At 40.6% G+C, this 20,454-nt stretch overlaps 1 protein-coding gene across 5 annotated transcripts; it reads left to right on the top strand.

Annotated features, from left to right (window-relative positions):
* The first annotated feature begins 1,654 nt into the window (after positions 1 to 1,654).
* sb:cb1081 (NACHT, LRR and PYD domains-containing protein 1a) lies at positions 1,655 to 20,149 on the top strand. 5 transcript variants are annotated; one of them, XM_029117673.2, is made up of 10 exons: positions 1,655 to 1,809; positions 8,486 to 8,637; positions 8,795 to 8,910; positions 11,621 to 11,658; positions 11,776 to 11,840; positions 11,955 to 12,169; positions 12,295 to 12,554; positions 13,289 to 13,426; positions 14,801 to 14,933; positions 19,154 to 20,149. In XM_029117673.2, the coding sequence occupies exons 4-10, from the start codon at positions 11,629 to 11,631 to the stop codon at positions 19,234 to 19,236; spliced, it is 924 nt and encodes a 307-aa protein (XP_028973506.1). In that variant the 5' UTR covers positions 1,655 to 1,809; positions 8,486 to 8,637; positions 8,795 to 8,910; positions 11,621 to 11,628; the 3' UTR covers positions 19,237 to 20,149. The 5 variants fall into 5 exon arrangements, with proteins under 5 accessions (XP_028973506.1, XP_034146526.1, XP_034146527.1 ...); XM_034290635.1 differs by lacking the exon at positions 8,486 to 8,637; XM_034290636.1 differs by lacking the exons at positions 8,486 to 8,637; positions 8,795 to 8,910 and adding an exon at positions 11,127 to 11,160.
* The last annotated feature ends 305 nt before the right edge of the window (positions 20,150 to 20,454 follow it).

The raw sequence follows: 20,454 nt of genomic DNA on the forward strand, positions 1-20,454 counted from the left end.
TTAAATATGATCATATTTGAATTGTTGTCAATGTTTTGAGAATTACATGTTCTCAAACAATTAATAAACTCAATTTATCTCAGTTTTTAAGTTATTCGTTGTTCTCTTTTGTTTTGAAAAATTCCAGATTTTCGTGACCCGGAATTGTTTCTTTATTGTTGCTCAGAAGAATTAGCGTCATGTTGGCAACATTAGAGATTCCGTAGCAACAATAAGACTTCCGGTTTTCGGATTTTGCCTTCAAAATAGAAGTCTGCAGTAAAACGCGATTTTAATAATATTAAATGTATCGATTTTGACACTTTGCTTAGTGTATAATGTAAAAATGTACTCTAGGAAATGTTTAGGAGAGTGGGTAGAATAATTATATGCAAAGAAATCAAGGGGTACTTTGTATTTGCAATTGTTGCTGGCATTTTACTCCACCCATCCTAGATCCTATTGGCCACAATGTAACTCAATGGATATGAAATATATATTGCCCTATAGAAAAAAAACTGTTCAATACGCCGCAGTGAATGTATTGTAGGAAATGTTCAGGAGACTCCATAGAATGATTATATGCAAAGAAATCAAGGGGCACTCTGTATTTGCAATTATTGCTGGTGTTTTACTCCACCCACCCCATTGGCCATAATGTAACTCAATGCATATGAAATATATATTGGCCTATAAAGAGAAAACTGTTCTATACGCCGCAGTGAATGTATTGTAGGAAATGTTCAGGAGACTCTATAGATTGATTATATGCAAAGAAATCAAGGGGCACTCTGTATTTGCAATAGTTGCTGGTGTTTTACTCCGCCCACCCCATTGGCCATAATGTAACTCAATGCATTTGAAATACATATTGGCCTATAAAAAAAAAACACTTCTGTGTTTCATTTCTAGTTATTTCAAGTTAGCACTCAGGCTGATTCTATTAGACTCATATGGTATCCCTGGTTGGAATAAGTCATGAAGACCTGGGTTCTGGCCAACGGGACCAACATACAGGGAAGCCATATGCTATAAATTTGGTAACATAGAGACGTCATAGAGACGCCCACCCCATTGTGGCCAATGGGGTGGGCGGAGTAAAACCCCAGCAACAATTGCAAATACACAGTGCCCCTTGATTTCTTTGCATATAATCAATCTATAGAGTCTCCTGAACATTTCCTACAATACATTCACCGCGGCATGTAGAACAGTTTTTTTTTATAGGCCAATATATATTTCATATGCAATGAGTTACATTGTGGAAAAAGAGGGTGTGGAAATATTGTGTTGCTAGATGTAGCACACTGTTCCCCATGATTAGAAAGGGTTGTCTTATTCTACACATTCTCCTGGACATTTCCTACACTGCTTTCTCTGTGGAATATTCAATAGTTTATGAGTTATGAGGCAATATGTATTCCATTTTCTGTCATTGGCATTGTCTGAATTTTACCCTTGGAACGTGTTTTAACACCCACTTTTTATCGAAATTACACTTAAATATGATCATATGTGAATTGTTGTCAATGTTTTGAGAGGTACATGTTCTCAAACAATTAATAAACTCAATTTATCTCAGTTTTTAAGTAATTCGTTGCTCTCTTTTATTTTGAAGAATTCCAGATTTTCGTGACCCGGAAGTGTTTCTTTAATGTTGCTCACAAGACGCTGATCTCAGAAGACGTTTATTCCCGTAAAGCATATTGACGCAGATCTACGCAATTGGAGAAATAAGTAAACCTACTCTCTTTCTGTTGAGAATTACAGTTGAACTACAAGAAAAAGATCACTTAACTGTACTGACTGAAATGGCGATGTCAAAACAAGGTGAGTGTCACACAGACCATTCTGATATAGTGGGTTTCAGATCCAAACGAGAGTCAGGAGCTGACACGGCATCTTAGGCTATGCGAATGAACCCAACGATATGTGATGAGAGTCTAATCAGCAAATCAGAAGTTGTGAACCATTTTTGAAAGAAGTATTTGGTTCCAGTGTTCATACTATTATGTACAGTAGTAGCTTACAGCTGTAGCCTAAAGTTTTTGCTCCATTACAAGCAACAGTTAAAACGAACGTTCAACTTTGTTGAAATTGGCCACAAGCAAGACAGTGGCAGAACACACACACAAAAAAATTTAGCCGACAGCACTCAACAGCTAAAAGAGTTAAAAGCACATACGCACATCAGCTCCTACAGGTGTGTGATGTCTCCAGCTAACCAGTGATATAATAAATATTATTGTAATAATGTATTATTAATCGGATGTCCAGACTGTATTTCTGGTAAATTAAACTGCCTTTGATCACTAAGATGGTCAAACACGGAAAACACCAGTTTGAAAACTGAATCTTTTTTTCAGTGAAATGTGGAAATATTGAATATTTTACGGAATGGGTGGCAACCCTAAAACAATTCTAGCCTATATCAAAACTTAATAACAAAGCTGTTCTGGATTTACATTTCTTCTGTCATTGTGTAGCTATGTGTTTTTACAATAATTTAACAATAGCTAAGTGCTGTTAAATGACGTATTGTCTAAATTATGATTGCAAATGTGTATTTTTTTGGAAATTACATATATTTCAAGATCTTTTTTCACGAGGTTTGTGTCTAGTAAAACGCTTTACCACTAACGTACATATCGAACTCGTCTTAAAGGTCACTGTACAGTAGGCTACAAAGCAGTAGCGTCATGCTGGCAACATTAAAGATTCTGTAGCAACAATAACACTTCCGGTGTTCAGATTTTGCCTTCAAAATAAAAGTCTGCTGTACACGCGTTATTAATCATATTACATTAATCTACAATCACCTAAAGGATTATTAGGAACACCATGCTAATACTGTGTTTGACCCACTTTTGCCTTCAGAACTGCCTTAATTCTACGTGGCATTGATTCAACAAGGTGCTGAAAGCATTCTTTAGAAATGTTGGCCCATATTGATAGGATAGCATCTTGCAGTTGATGGAGATTTGTGGGATGCACATCCAGGGCATGAAAGCTCCCGTTCCACCACATCCCAAAGATGCTCTATTGGGTTGAGATCTGGTGACTGTGGGGGCCATTTCAATACAGTGAACTCATTGTCATGTTCAAGAAAGCAATTTGAAATGATTTGAGCTTTGTGACATGGTGCATTATCCTGCTGGAAGTAGCCATCAGAGGATGGGTACATGGTGGTCATAAAGGGATGGACATGGTCAGAAATAATGCTCAGGTAGGCCGTGGCATTTAAACGATGCCCAATTGGCACTAAGGGGCCTAAAGTGTGCCAAGAAAACATCCCCCACACCATTACACCACCACCACCAGCTTGCACAGTGGTAACAAGGCATGATGGATCCATGTTCTCATTCTGTTTACGCCAAATTCTGACTCTACCATCTGAATGTCTCAACAGAAATTGAGACTCATCAGACCAGGCAACATTCTTCCAGTCTTCAACTGTCCAATTTTGGTGAGCTCGTGCAAATTGTAGCCTCTTTTTCCTATTTGTAATGGAGATGAGTGGTACCAGGTGGGGTTTTCTGCTGTTGTAGCCCATCCGCCTCAAGGTTGTGCATGTTGTGGCTTCACAAATGCTTTGCTGCATACCTCGGTTAAAACGAGTGGTTATTTCAGTCAAGGTTGCTCTTCTATCAGCTTGAATCAGTTGGCCCATTCTCCTCTGACCTCTAGCATCAACAAGGCATTTTCGCCCACAGGACTGCCGCATACTGGATGTTTTTCCCTTTTTACACCATTCTTTGTAAACCCTAGAAATGGTTGTGCGTGAAAATCCCAGTAACTGAGCAGATTTTGAAATACTCAGACCGGCCCGTCTGGCACCAACAACCATGCCACGCTCAAAATTGCTTAAATCACCTTTCTTTCCCATTCTAATATTCAGTTTGGAGTTCAGGAGATTGTCTTGACCAGGACCCCACCCCTAAATGCATTGAAGCAACTGCCATGTGATTGGTTGATTAGATAATTGCATTAATGAGAAATTGAACAGGTGTTCCTAATAATCCTTTAGGTGAGTGTATTTTGCCACTTTCCTTAGTGTATATTGTAAAGACATAGATAATAAAAGGAATATCTTCATAAAAAAAAAAAAAAAAACGAAAGAAAAATGAATGTATTGTAGGAATTGTTCAGGAGATTCTGTAGAATCAAAATATACTGGAAAATCTAAGGGCACAGTGTATTTGCAATTGGCCATATTCAATTGGCAACACTCAAAATTGCTGAACAGCCATCAATTTCAATCTATGTGTTAATGGAGGTGCTAATCCCCACTTTTCTTGGTGATTATTTGACAATTCAGCAAACAATCTAAAGTAGTTGTCAATACTTTACATTAACCAGTTATTAGCCTGCTGTACCACTTGTGGAGATGTAGGTGAGCTCAAAAGACAGTTTACAGTTTTATACTTTTTATATAAACAAAATATTTGTTGCTATATATATACTATATATATATAAAAAATAAAACGTACTAATTTAGCCTCACAATCCATTGTAGAATGTTTAGATATTAAAGAAAGCTTTGCTGCTCCCTTGTCTGCAGTTCAGAGGCAGGGACTCATATTAGGCATTGTGTGTTAGAGCAAGTTTTGATAGAGATAAACCACACCATTCCATCATTGAAATTAGGTCAGCATAATGACCCGCTAGATTTTATATACCAATTATTCCTCTGGTTACAACAGTTGGGTATCATAACAACGGTCAGTGCTATGCACACTGATGGATGTGAAATGTGCAAAAACAGCATGTAACACAATGAGCATTTCCATCTTAGACAGAATACAGACATATCATCGCTTGATATTCTGTTCAGACAACCCAAGAAATGCAGTCAGTGTAATGGTGTTTTGATTAGACAAACTGTTTGAAACACCACACCAGATTTTATTGTGTTTTTGTGCCCTGTGTAGCAGACAACTTTACAGTTCAAAGAAACTCAGTTCTTCCCTCCCGTACAATTGAAATCCCAGTTGTTGGCAACAAGAAGGAGATGTACAGATTGAGCTCTGCGATGTAATTCGGGTAAAAAATCAACAGGGGGCCCTTTCTGGTCAGTGTCAGTGGCAGAACACACACACAAAAAAATGGTCTCTGTGTAAATGTATTGTACTCTCATTAACCTCTCATTCTGGTAATGTGTGTGTTATTTAAGGAAGATGCACGCGAGGGAGTGCCTATTTTAAAGGGATCTGCGAACAATGCCATGCCCTATTTGTAGTTCGCCAATAAGCCGCGGTTTTTGAACGACTCATTTTACTGACTCGAGAGTCACGACTCCTGTTTTAGTGACTCGTTCAGATGTATAGTACATTCTCGGTCCTCCAGGACGGTGATGCCAGTCACCCCAACGGTTATTTTACGTTCGCAGAAAAAAAAAAATCTTTACTCTGTTTATTGTCACGCTGAACACATTTATAGAATGAAAACATACACATAGCCTTTGCTTAAGGTAAAAATGCTCGAGAACTATTACATTATTAATTCAATTGAATCGTTCAATGAAGAACTGGCAGCAGAGCTCTATACAACTGTGACATGTCTGTATTATACATTTTTTATTTAAATATTTTGAGATACTGGATTTTTTATATCCATGAGCTGTAAGCCATACTCATCAAGATTGAAACAAAAAAAGGCTTGAAATATTTCACTTTATGTGTAATGAATCTAGAATATATGAAGATGTCACTTTTTGATTTGAATTACAGGAAAAATGAACTTTACCTCTGTTCTAATTTTTTGAGATACACCTGTAGAGTTAGACTTGTCTTTATATTAAGGGAAGAACAATGAAGAGATACCAATTCTACAGGTGTGGAGACAGGAACTAAAGGTCAAAAGGCCATCACAAACAGATGTTTAATCCTGGTATATGGGGTAGGGGAATTACCCCCATAAAGATAAAAGATTAGCAGAAAAACACTTTCTAGCTCTATTCAGATGTGAACACTGGTGGTGCCATAGAAAGACCAATGTCACCACCATGACTGACCACAGTTATCTGTAACGTCCTACAGGAAAGGACTCTGTATTATAGTAGTGATCAGATTTTGTATGACTTCTAAGGCTACCATCATGAAACAAGGCTTTTTCATCATGAAATCATGAAACAAGTCAGTACCCTGACTTGGATGCACGAGGGAGAAGCTGTAACGTTGGGAAGGGAAAAGTGACTGCAAACATAGCAAGAAACCTAGTTTTTGCTTAGTGAGTACCACTGTAGCCAAGGATTGTCTCTGTACCATCAGGCAACAAAAGCACTCCCCCTGTTAACCTACAGTTTTTGAGGGAAGTTGTTGAGATGAGGCTAGACCCTCCGCTTCTATTCAGAAATGTCCGGACTATGCGCTTCAGACTCTGACTTGTCTGAAAAGAAGTAGGTCTAAATTGAGTATCTAAATCAACCCTAGTTGACTCACACCATGTGTGCATGATGGATGTACACGCACAAACACACACACTAAGAGTTGCTCTGACCCTGACTGGTCTCAGTAATCTCAGTTGTAGAGAGATGATCATAGCCCAGTCCTCTGGCCCAGTCTCTGAATGTTAATGTAACATGTCAAGACACTGTTGGCAACATGATCTGATAATACAGTAGCATTAAATATGATCACCTTGTGCTACAGCCCTGGTCGGTGTTATACGTTTGTAGTTGGCTTACCCACACACCGTGCACAACAATGAAGTACATGTGCGTTAAATTCATAACCCCTCCTCTACCACTGGTCCATTAAACCATTAGTGTGGTTTAAACTGAACTAAATTCCCGTCCTGTTTTCTTATTCGAGGACATTGAAATAATGCTCTATATTTTGCAGTGACAACTGAGGGGTATTCAAGGGGCCAATGAGATTTCAGGTGGGACAAGTGCCTACACAATGTGGGACAGTGTGCATAAGCGGTCCACTGTGGTCACTGTGTCCACCAAACACTTTCTGGGAATTTTGTAAATAAAACATCTGTACAGGCAGCATTCGAGAAGAAAAAGACAAGTTTATTACAGATTATCGGACGCAGAATGGCAATTAGTTTCATTCGAATTCATTACTGAATGGTATGTTAGACAGTTTTAGAGAAACTATATACAAAGCCATAGGAAGGTTTGCTCACACACAATTACAGTGTAATGAATAAATAAAACAATGAGTAAAGAAGTCAATTCATGTAATGAAATAGAGGAACACTGCTCTACAAGCCTGTGATGGCCAAGAGAGATATGGTACAGGCTAAATTATGCAGACTTATGTTCCCCCTCAAGGTTCAAAGGTTTATTTGTCATTTGCAATAAGTTATGGCAATGAAATGCTTGGTTTTCCTACTCCCAACAGTGCAGTTAAAGGTTAAAAAGTAACAGTAAAAAATAATATAAAAAATAACATAATCAATGATAACCCTATAAAAACACACACATCAATAATAATAACTATACTGTACAACCGTAGTCCAATGTAGAAGTGACAGGTGTGCATGATATGATTGGTAGATGAGCATGATATAAAGTGACAGGTGTGCATGATATGATTGGTAGATGAGCATGATATAAAGTGACAGGTGTGCATGATATGATTGGTAGATGAGCATGATATAAAGTGATAGGTGTGCATGATATGATTGGTAGATGAGCATGATATAAAGTGACAGGTGTGCATGATATGATTGGTAGATGAGCATGATATAAAGTGATAGGTGTGCATGATATGATTGGTAGATGAGCATGATATAAAGTGACAGGTGTGCATGATATGATTGGTAGATGAGCATGATATAAAGTGACAGGTGTGCATGATATGATTGGTAGATGAGCATGATATAAAGTGACAGGTGTGCATGATATGATTGGTAGATGAACATGATATAAAGTGACAGGTGTGCATGATATGATTGGTAGATGAGCATGATATAAAGTGACAGGTGTGCATGATATGATTGGTAGATGAGCATGATATAAAGTGACAGGTGTGCATGATATGATTGGTAGATGAGCATGATATAAAGTGACAGGTGTGGATGATATGATTGGTAGATGAGCATGATATAAAGTGACAGGTGTGCATGATATGATTGGTAGATGAGCATGATATAAAGTGACAGGTGTGCATGATATGATTGGTAGATGAGCATGATATAAAGTGACAGGTGTGCATGATATGATTGGTAGATGAGCATGATATAAAGTGACAGGTGTGGATGATATGATTGGTAGATGAGCATGATATAAAGTGACAGGTGTGCATGATATAATTGGTAGATGAGCATGATATAAAGTGACAGGTGTGCATGGGACTATGGATGGCAGGGAGGAGGGGTTCCCGAGTTGAGCAGCCTTACAGCCTGTGGAAAGAAACTGTCCCGTAGCCTGTTAGTTTTGGACTGAATACTCCTGGACCTTCTGCCTGACGGCAGCTTGGTAAACAGTCCATGGCATGGGTGGCTGGGATCTGTAATGATCCGTTTGCTCCTCCTCCTACACCTCTCTGTGTAGAGATCCTCCAGGGACGGCAGGTCGGACCTTGTGATGCACTCTGCTGTTTTAATCATCCTATGAAGTGCTTTATGGTCGAGGGCGGTGCAGCTGCCATACCAGGCGGTGACACAGCCGGACAGGATCCCTCAATAGTGCATCTGTAGAAGTTGGTCAGTATCCTGGAATCCATGCCAAATCTCCTTAATCGGCTTAGGAAGAAGAGCCGTTTCCTGGCTTCCTTCACCACGACATTAGAGTGATGAGACCAGGTTAAGTCATTGATGATGTTGAACCCGAGGAACCTGATGTTGTGAATTCTCTCTACAGCCGACCCATTGATGTGTATGGGGGCGTAGTCTCCCCTCTGCTGCTTCCTGTGATCAACAGTCATCTCCTTCATTTTGCCGATATTGAGCTGGAGGTTGTTATCCTGACACCACGAGGTCAGTGACCTTACCTCATCTCTATAGGCTGACTGGTCATTGCCTAATATTTGTCCCAGGTTGTGGGTCCTAGTGCCCGCTGTGCATCGCATCGCTGTGGTTGGCCCTGTTCATTATGGTTTTTGGTTTGATTGCGGGTGTGTGTCTCTGTGGGGGTGTAGGTATGAGTTGAAATAATGTTTATATAGATGGTTTACCAATAGATGCAATCAACCCGGTCTAGACAAGGAATAGCATACCCCTAATCTTGACATTTGTCCCACAGGTTGGGAAGATTCTTTTGGTGGAGGGCAGTGTTGCCTTGTCAGCAAACACAGCAGTTTTGTTTGTGATCAAAATGGTCAATTTTGGATTCATTCATTTCTGGACTTTCAGAAACCTTCAGGATTGTCCAAATGGTCTCTGGCAAAGTTAGGCCTGGGAGTTTGGTTCTTTTGACAGCAGAGCCTTCTTTCTGGCAATCTGCCCATTAATGCCATTTCAATTGTGTGTTCTTATTGTTAAAGCGTGCATGGAAATCTGAGGTATAGCAAGGGATGTCTGCAAATCTCCAGATCTTGTGTTTTGGGTTTTAGATTACATTTTTCTTATGGCTCTTAGGATATTTTGGAAGGGCGAGTTGATGTAATGTTAAATGCTCTGCATTTGTTTTTAAGTCCCGCCCAAACTCTTTCATAAAGATCTATATTTTGATTTGTTCATTTGGTACCCACTTATTTACTCACCTGATTCTACTTTTCCTACTTGATATAACCAATGTAACTTGGGGTTCTCATTTTTTGCACCTGCACTAATAACTTCTTAATCACATTTTTCCAACAAAAGGAATTGGTAACCATAAACCTGTTATGTCAGATAAAACAGACTAGGTCTGATTAAATAAATGTCATGGTGCACACTGCACACAAAAAAAACTATAATTGCACATGGGGTTCACATTTTTTAAGCAGCACTGTATAATATTTATATATATACACATAGGGTTTCACTAACAAATATATTTTTTCAAATCTAATTTCAGACAGTGGTACAATATAAGAGTTCAACAAATGTATTGCAGTTTCATGACTGGTGTTTCTGGTGGTGTTTTATTACCTCTTTATTACTTCAAAAGGATCTGGATCTAGCTACTCGACTAACAATGTTTTTCAGAACTGACAAGTTTTAATTAATTGCCTGTTATAATTCTGCGATTGGATTGGGTGTACAAGATATGTGAGGGAAGATGTAGTGGGAGATGATTGGTTGATATCTTTAGCAGATTAAGCCAATAGCTGTCATGTCTGGAGTTTCTGATGTGTTTCTTATTGACCACTGAAGGCCCAATTGGACACATTGTTCCACCAGATTAAGATTAGTAACACTCAAACTGCCACAGACCAACGGCCAATGATGATGATATAGAGGAGGGAAAAGAATGAGGTTGAAGAGGATACTCTTTCCTTCCTCTCCTCCACACAAAACATCTCAAACCCTGCAAGTAAAAATATGTTTTCTAGCCCTTTTTTCACTTTGCTAGTTTAAAATCTCTTGTAAAAGACGAAAATAGGCGCATCACATTCCTTTAAGACAAAGAAAACCCTGTATTTTTTAAGTATTGTGCAGTCCAGTGAAGCACACAGAGTTGAATATGTTAAAACAAAAGCTGAGCAAGTCGTTTATGTCAGAAGTGGTAGAGGTAAATAACTTGGAGAGGTATATCTGTATACAGGGACCCGGTGATCGCCTATTTTGCGTCACTTGAACCAGTGCTGTAACATGAAGATACAGTTGTGTGGGAACTAACCCTTACCTTATTTAGAATCAATGAACAAGTTACCATAATGTGAATAGGCTTTTAGGCATAGAGTAGGCAACAGATCTTGGCAAGAGGTCCCTTCTTGGTGCTCAATTAACATTAACACACGTTATCGGGACAGCATTTCAATTAAAGTAACATTTAAATAATTTGTAATTAGAGAGGAAGACGTTATTGGGCTGGAAGTACACAGACATGGATATCTGCAAAACTGCTATAGTAGGTGTGTCGTTTTTGGATTAACCTGATCACCAGGCACATAGTGCCCTTTCCAGTTGATATGTGCCCGTCAGTCTCTGTGCCGTGCGTCATGCACTCCAACAGGCATGCGCCGTCCGTCATTGTTACGCGCAACACGCGCTGCGCCACATCGTCTGTCGGCGTGAGCCAACATTTCTTTCATTTTTTTACGTTTCAGCACTTGCCTCTCAAAAGGTCTGTGCACAGCCCTGGTAAGCAATAACTATTGATGTTTGTAAATGTTAAAGCATACAGCCGGGAATACAATTCACAAGTGAAGGATGTATCCTACCCGCTGTGTGTAATGGTAACAGCTAAGAACATAAGTAAGAAGGGGTCTTGTGAGCTAGCTCGTTGGGGTTGAAGGCTGGGTATCATTAAAGCACCTTGTCACAACTGCTGGTGTAAAATGAAAAAAAGATGCTTGTATAAAACAGTTTTTATTTCGTTTCAACTTCACAGAAAGTTAAGAACTTCATGAGAGTTCAGACGTTTAATTCTTCAAAGATTATTGCCTTATGCGTAATTGTATCTGAAGCTGTACGTAAATAAAAATTGTAATGAATCTGTATCTGGATAGTTGATTTGGGGTTCATTTCTAGAATTGCTTGCTTGATCACAGAGTGTCGAGTGATTTATTTCTTTCACTCATTGTTTATTATGTGACTTTAGAAACTCTGATGGAATGCCTGACCTGCAGCCATCTTAAGGTGAGAGAAAAAATCGATATTATTCTGAAACCAAATAATATTCTACGCTCAGTGTTATTAAAGTGTTTTATAAAAATTAAAGGTTGTGTTTTATGTGGTTGGCTCAATCTTAAACAGACCGCAGAAAACTGGATCGAGCTTGAGCCGTTTGTCTCTTCAGAAGATGAGATTTCTATCTATAGGTAATACAGATGTAATTCCATCTTGGATTTACCGTTTTCAGTCGTTAGCGTGTCACACATGAATCCTGAATAAAATTGCTTCTGTTTTGGTCTCCTCGTATGCATTCCCCATAGACTTGAATCTACCGCAGGGTGTTACGAGTGCAAAGTATCTGGCCTACGCTGGGTATGTAAGAAGAAAGTGACACTTCAGTACCACTTCAGGCCCTGGGACCCTCATAGGGGATTGCTGCAAAGCATGGGGTACAGGCAAGGAGGCCCTCTCCTGGACATCAAAATAATTGCTGGAAAACTGGAAGAAGTCCATCTGCCACATTTTGCCTGTTTTGGTGAGTGTCTAATTGGATAACAGCTATACTGGAAAAATACATTATTGTATTGTTTTATTGACCAGGAAATAGTAACATAAATCAATGTTACAAATATGTTGTGTGTGCTTCTACGTCCATTTCAGGGGTTGAAGATCACTACAATCCCACCATTGAGCAGAGTGTGAGAGTTCTTAGTGTGGAAGACAATAACGTGTCAATAGGAAAAGTGGATAAGGTCACACGCTTCCACGTCAAGATTGTCCACCCATCTTTCTCTCTGAGAGGAGTTATCCTGCAGGCACTGGGCTTCTCTGTGCACTCCGATTTGCTTATCTATCAGGACAAGACGGCACACCTGACACTACGCACCTATCTGATTCCATATGATCCTGCGTTAAAAGAGGTTATTAAGGCCAACTCCATAACTCTTTCCCTCCATGTTTATTTATTCAACCGGGTGGTCCCCCAGGAAACAATTGCTAGTTATAAAAAAAATAACATTAAAGAGGAAGAACGAGTTACATGATCATCCGCCAAATAAAATCATTTTCCATCTGAAAGGTCATCCCTTGGCAACAAGTCATCGGTTGAGAATGTGGAATATTATTAGGCTTGTAATTGGTAGCAACATTCCTGTGACAGGGTGAGGTCACCAAGCAGGTCTTCCAAGCAAGGTGAGATTCCTTTTTAAAAACTGTGTGTTTTTGGAGATGCTTGGATATTTGAAAAGGGCGATCTGTTGCTGTTCCCCATAAAAACACACACAAATCAGAACAGATAACCCATAAACCATACGGACACTCTAATGAATACGCTGTAGCCAATAAGTGATGGTTTCCAGTATCTTTATAATGATGGCCCAGGGTAACCACTCCTGGGAGGTCACACCAAAATGAAATGTCAGTGCATTCTTCTGAAACCAGTCTCCCTCCCAGGGCTGAGGTGTGGACCAGGCTGTCCAGACTCACCTGGGAGGTATAGATTAGTGTTAACTTTGAGAACTATGCTCCACCCTCGCCACTTTTAACCATTCATGTGATTGGAAAACGTATAACGTATGGACATTTATGCCATTTACCACCAATGTGGTAATGTTTTGTCATTTTGCTACCTGTGGATGACTTGCTGGATCTACAGGCAGTGGAGAAACAGGAGAAGTGTCGGGGATCTACCAGGATACTTAAGCCGAGACCAGAAAAGTCCCTGTGGTTGACAACTGATTATGTACTCAAGACAACCTGTCCTTCTGATATTGAAAAATCAGTCAACCCTAAGGTACCGTTTGATCTCATAAAATACATTAAATCCTAAAGGCAGGTCCTGCCTATTAAAAACGAGACTCGGTGACTATTTTTAGAGTTTGATATGGCAGAAAAACTATTTAAAATGTATTTATTCTGCATGACACTTGACGACATCCTCAACATTGGGTATATGAACATACACTACATGACCAAAAGACACTCCTACCAATAATTGAGATCAGGTGTTTCAGCCACACCCAATGCTCACAGGTGCATAAAATCCAACAAATAGCCATGAAATCTCCATAGACAAACATTGCTATATAATGGGTCGTACTGAAGAGCTCAGTGACTTTAAACATGGCACTGTCATAGCACGCCCCCTTTGCTTCAAGTCAGTTCATAAAATGTCTGCCCTACTTGTTCGGCCGCATAGCACGTAAAAATCGCCTATCATCTGTTGCATTACTCACCGCAGAGTTCCAAACTGTCTCTGGAAGCCACATCAGCACAAGAACAGAGTTTGAATCCAGCTTGGGTTTTGCCCAGGGGTCCCATGAAGGGCAGTGCAATTGGCCAGCACACAGGAACTTGAGGGGTTGGTAATCAAATTGAATTACCTTGACTCAAAGCGCTCTAGCGTCTCCTTGTGGTGGCTTCAACATCTGTAAGCTCAATCAAGCTGAAATAGATATTCATAGCCAAGCAGCTGGGCACAAGCCTCACATCAACATGTGCATTGCCAAACATCGGCTGAAATGGTGTAAAGTACTTGACCACTGGAGGGATTAATCACGCTTCACTATCTGGCAGTTTGCCACGTGCAGACTAATTTAGAATCTGCGTGTGGTGGATGCCAGGAGAAAGCTATTAACTAGAAAGCATTGTGTCTACAGCAAAGTTTAGTGGAGGAGAAATAATGGTCTGGGGCTGAGCTTCAGGGTTTGGGCTAGGCCCAACCTCTAGGCCTGACCTCACAAATGCACTTTTGGCTGGGCGCAAATTCCCACAGAGACACTCGAAAATCTTGTGGAAAGTGGTGGCTGTTATAGCTGCAAAGGGCGGGCCAACTCCATTTTAATGCCCATTGCTTTGGAATGGGATGTCCAACTAGGTCATATAGGTGTGATGATCAGTTGTCCTTTAACTTTTGGTCATATAGTGTTTCAAATGAAAGTATGCTCATTTCATCTAACAAAATATATATGTTTTTGTGATGAAATTGACTTTGGTTAATGATGGAAGTTGGAGGGAAATATGTAAATTGTAATGTTTGTATTGTGATGTAATTTTCTACTAATTTGACCTGCTAATTTAACAACTGTACCTAAAATATTAATATAACACAAGGGTTAATAGTAAGACTCATTACTAATTCTGTCTCTCTTATCTATTGTCTCAACAGAGAATTGAGCTTGCTCACATCAACCCACCAAACTTCTATGAGGTGTTTATAAAAGACGCAGATTTTGACTTCCGTCTGAACCTCTGCTGTAAGGGTCGTAAACAATTAAAATGGAGCCAGGAAATACGAGAAGGTCAGAAAATATCACATTTTGGCATTATACACATAACTGTCAAATACTGTGTAGTTTTATGGCTTGAATTCCTTCAGGGATGGAGTTACATTATGAATTGAGTTGTAAATTGCTCCTTAATTCTAATTCAATACTTTAATGGGTTACTGACACCATTAAGGTTTGTTTGGCAAATGGGCCTCTGAATGGCCCAGCAGTGAAATCACACTTTCTTGCAGCTTTCAAAAGTCTGCATTTTCAAAGAACAAATATTCCAGAAAAATCTGCATTTTAAATATATTACCTGCATTCTAATGTTACAAATGAACATGGTACACTCAGTGCTCTAGAATGCAGGATAAATAGGTTTACGGAACACTGTGTGAAGGTAGTTATTTAAAGATCACAGGTTACAGTAATAAAAGTTGTAAGACAATATAGTGATTGTACTTGATTGACAGTGTCGATTAAATATAAACACTGTAATAGCGTGTTAGAAAACATTACAAGCTCTAGACACGCATCGATAATTTCTTAACCCATAGTGCCCAAGGACAGCATAGGTTTCAAATATCATGCTGGCTAGTCTTGGGTTTTAGCCTAACCATATATATGGGAGAGTAGAGTGGGGAGAAAGTAACCCCATACAATGACACGTTATAGGAACAAAACTGCAACTCACAGGCTCTCCCGTCACACACACTCCCTGCGCTGTGCAGAAAGGCAAGTTTGGATGATCACACTTCATATAATTCTATTTAATAATAAAAAGTTGGAACTTGTGATTTAAAATTGAATCTCCTGGTCAATTCACCTGTGTTTTCAGAATGCACAGCAATTATTTTCTCCGTTTAGATTTTTTACTGCGTGAAAAACCCAGAATTCTGCATTAACATCTCCTCTGGAGACCAGGGTTTGAATCCAGCGTGCGGTTTTGCCTAGGGGTCCCATGAAGGGCAGTGCAATTGGCCAGCACACAGGAACTTGAGGGGTTAGTAATCAAATTGAATTACCTTGACTCAAAGCGCACTAGCGTCTCCTTGTGGTGGCTTCAGCATCTGTAAGCTCAATCAAGGTGAAGGCGGTGTTCCTACCAAGATTAGTGATCAGTGTGATAACAACCAGAACCGCTAGCTGTCACGATTTCAGATTTTCTAACAAGGTGATTTCAACACCAGTGCATAGGTCCAGGCTCCTTGTTTAAGCACATACATCATTTGTCTATAGCTGACATGAATAAGCTATAGAAAAACCGAGAGGAGTTTCAGGAAACATAGTCTTTTTTTCCCATGTGAATAGGCTACAAAAACTGTGCGTCTGTGCAGATTTCTCCCAGGGGTTCTAGTGGGGCTAACAAGTTGATTTCAGCACCATTGCATAGTTCCAGTCCCCTTGTTTAAGCACTTGCAAATACAACTTCAGTTTCGCCTAGTGAATCTGATATTTTCATGTGTATTATTAAGGATATCAATATTTCATTTTTTAAATATCACGGTTATCGTCAATACAGGTACAGTGGGGAGAACAAGTATTTGATGCACTGCCGATTTAGCAGGTTTTCCTACTTACAAAGCATGTAGATCTTTTATCATAGGTACTCTTCAACTGTGAGTGACGGAATTACAGAGATCATACGTTTCCTGTAGTTCTTGACCAGGTTTGCACACACTGCAGCAGGGATTTTGGCCCACTCCTCCATACAGACCTTCTCCAGATCCTTCAGGTTTCAGGGCTATCGCTGGGCAATACGGTCTTTCAGCTCCTTCCAAAGATGTTCTATTGGGTTCAGGTCTGGAGACTGGCTAGGCCACTCCAGGACCTTAAGATGCTTCTTACGGAGCCACTCCTTAGTTGCCCTGGCTGTGTGTTTCGGGTCGTTGTCATGCTGGAAGACCCAGCCAAGACCCATCTTCAATGCTCTTACTGAGGGAAAGGGGTTGTTGGCCAAGATCTCGCGATACATGGCCCCATCCATCCTCCCATCAAAACGGTGCAGTCGTCCTGTCCCCTTTGCAGAAAAGCATCCCCAAAGAATGATGTTTCCACCTCCATGCTTCACGGTTGGGATGGTGTTCTTGGGGTTGTACTCATCCTCCTTCTTCCTCCAAACACGGGGAGTGGAGTTTAGACCAAAAAGCTCTATTTTTGTCTCATCAGACCACATGACCTTCTCCCATTCCTCCTCTGGATCATCCAGATGGTCATTGACAAAATTCAGACGGGCCTGGACATGCACTGGCTTGAGCAGGGGGACCTTGATTGCGCTGCAGGATTTTAATCCATGGCGGTGTAGTGTGTTACTAATGGTTTTCTTTGAGACTGTGGTCCCAGCTCTTTTCAGGTCATTGACCTGGTCCTGCCATGTAGTTCTGGGCTGATCCCTCACCCTCCTCATGATCATTGATGCCCCACGAGGTGAGATCCTGCATAGAGCCCCAGACTGAGGGAGATTGACCATCATCTAGAACTTCTTTCATTTTTTTATAATTGTGCCAACAGTTGTTGCCTTCTCACCAAGCTGCTTGCCTATTGTCCTGTAGCCCATCCCAGCCTTGTGCAGGTTTACAATTTTATCCCTAATGTCCTAACACAGCGCTCTGGTCTCGGCCATTGTGGAGAGGTTGGAGTCTGTTTGAGTGTGTGGACAGGTGTCTTTTATACAGGTAACGAGTTCAAACAGGTGCAGTTAATACAGGTAATGAGTGGAGAAAAGGAGGGCTTCTTAAAGAAAAACTAACAGGTCTGTGAGAGCCTGGAATTCTTACTGGTTGGTAGGTGATCAAATACTTATGTCATGCAATAAAAAGCAAATTAATTATTTAAAATACAATGTGATTTTTGTTTTAGATTCCGTCTCTCACAGTTGAAGTGTACCTATGATAAAAAGACATGCTTTGTAAGGAGGAAAACCTGCAATATCGGCAGTGTATCAAATACTTGTTCTCCCCACTGTAAGTGGCATCTCCTTTTGAAAGATTTGGTCAAATTAATATACTTCTATGATTTTAACATCTTCATCTTAATCCGCTTATCCGGTATCGGGTCGCGGGGACAGCAGCTCCAGCAGGGGACCCCAAACTTCCCTTTCCCGAGCCACCTTTGCCAGCTATGACTGGGGGATCCCGAGGCGTTCCCAGGCCAGTGTCGAAATATAATCTCTCCACCTAGTCCTGGGCCTACCCCGAGGTCTCCGCCCAGCTGGACGTGCCTGGAACACCTCTCTAGGGAGACGTCCTGGGGGCATCCTTACCAGATGCCCGAACCACCTCACCTGGCTCCTTTCGATGCAAAGGAGCAGCGGCTCTACTCCGAGTTCCTCACGGATGCCTGAGCTTCTCACCCTATCCCTAAGGGAGAATCCAGCCACCCTTCTGAGAAAACCCATTTCAGCCGCTTGTAATCGCGATCTTGTTCTTTCGGTCATGACCCAGCCTTCATGACCATAGGTGCGGGTAGGAACGAAAATTGACCGGTATATCGAGAGCTTTGCCTCTCCCTCTCCATTGTCCCCTCACTAGCAAACAAGACCCTGAGATACTTGAACTCCTTTACTTGGGGTAACGCCTCATTCCCTACCCGGAGGAGGCACTCCATCGGTTTCCTGCTGAGAACCTTGACCTCAGATTTAGAGGTGCTAATCCTCATCCCAACCGCTTCGCACTCGGCTGCGAACCGGTCCAGTGAGTGCTGAAGGTCACAGACCGATGATGCCATCAGGACCACATCATCCGCAAAAAGTAGCGATGAGATCCCCAGCCCACCGAACTGCAACCCCTCCCCTCCCCACCCCGACTACGCCTCGATATCCTGTACATAACAGGATTGGTGACAAAGCGCAGCCCTGGCGGAGGCCAACCCCCACCTGGAACGAGTCCGACTTACTACCGATTTTAACATCTTAGATAAATTAAAATGATTTGTCGTGTTGAGGTAAGGGCCAATTCAAATGAAATGAAATGTTTGAATTTAAGTTCAGAAATTCCTAACTAACTGACCCCAACCATAGCTTCCTTGGGTGACAGCGCTGCATGCTAGACGATCAACATTCCGTCTTCTAAAGGCAATATCATTTTGCGATCACCGATATTGCATTCATGGTTAACACCGAAAATGTTTGCTCAATCATACGTTTAAAAGTCAAGTAAAATGGTCTTTACAATACTGGATGAAATCCAGGCATGAATGTGTGTTAATGAGCATACAAGTTGAAAGTAAACTGATTGTATCTGTTTCCATTCTAGCTGAATACAGAAGACCTCCACCAGACAGTCCTGATCAACAGAGTCCGGCAGGTGGGTCCCGTCTGGGACGGTCTCCAGAATAGTGACGTCACTACTGCAGGTTGCTGCTACATTGGTGTGAGAGCTAACAAGACTAAACAGGGGAGAATGACGGACCTTTGATTGGCCCCCAAAAGTACAGTGTGCTGATTACCAATCCAAATCAATTCCATGTAGAGTGAGAATGTCAGGAGCTTGGATGGTGAATGGGGGGGATTTTATATTGGGGTTTCTTATACAGTAAGCTAGCAGTTATGCTTTGTTTCATTTATTTGTGTTCAGAGAAAAAAAAACTATAAAAACTATATATAAGATAAAAGGGTATAGGGTAGATATTTATTAGAGGGAGGGGGTGTTACAATTTCAATTCTTCTGTAAAGATCAATGCTCAATAACGCATCTTAGATGCTTTGATTGTTTACATACAAGGAAATATCAATTTACAGAATATAATGAAAAGGAGACACAAATAACCAAATAATTACATTTAGACTGCCATGTGAAGAGAGGTTGAGGAATTTATATTATGGTAATCACGGGTACCAATAGTAATGGCTCACAAAAACATTTGTAATAGCATGTTCATAATATATTATCATACTGAAGCATGAATTTGCACATTTAAATAATGCTAAATAACTTGTTTTAAACCATATTTCCAATGCAGGGCAAGCTAGTTTAATTTGTAGCACCATATTATCCAAAACAACAAGCAGGTTTCAAACAGGTAATATATGGGGTCACATCAGTCTGAAAACTCACACGCACACAAGATAGAGTTGAGAGAGCTGAAACACAAGCTGCGCGTGCAGAGGATCAAACTCGCTCGCACGCGGGTGCCACTTCAAGAAGAAAAGTTGAGAGAGCAGAATGTGACGATGAGAGAGCAGAAACACAAGCCGCGTGAGCGAACAATAAGGTATATCTGCAGACCGCAAGTCGGGGGCGTTACTTAATATGGGGTTTCCTGAATATTAAGTTACGCCCTCTGATGTTCGCTATTGGTCAGTTTAAATGGGGGTTCCTGAATATTAAGTAGCACCCACCAATGTTCGCCATTGGTCAGATTGGGTACATCCTGGTTTGACACACGTTTCAACACTAGGTGTCATGTATGCATATGACGTCATTACGTTGAGTGTACTAATGGAGGAAGAGTAAACTAATGTTACAACTTTATCTCAGAGTCCATGTGATTTCATTCAATATCATTTGTCAAGATATAACACTAGGTTCAAGCGGTTCAAGCACTGATATAGAAA

The sequence above is a fragment of the Esox lucius genome, chromosome 24 (genome assembly GCF_011004845.1).
Source record: "Esox lucius isolate fEsoLuc1 chromosome 24, fEsoLuc1.pri, whole genome shotgun sequence".
Taxonomy (NCBI): Eukaryota; Metazoa; Chordata; class Actinopteri; order Esociformes; family Esocidae; genus Esox; species Esox lucius.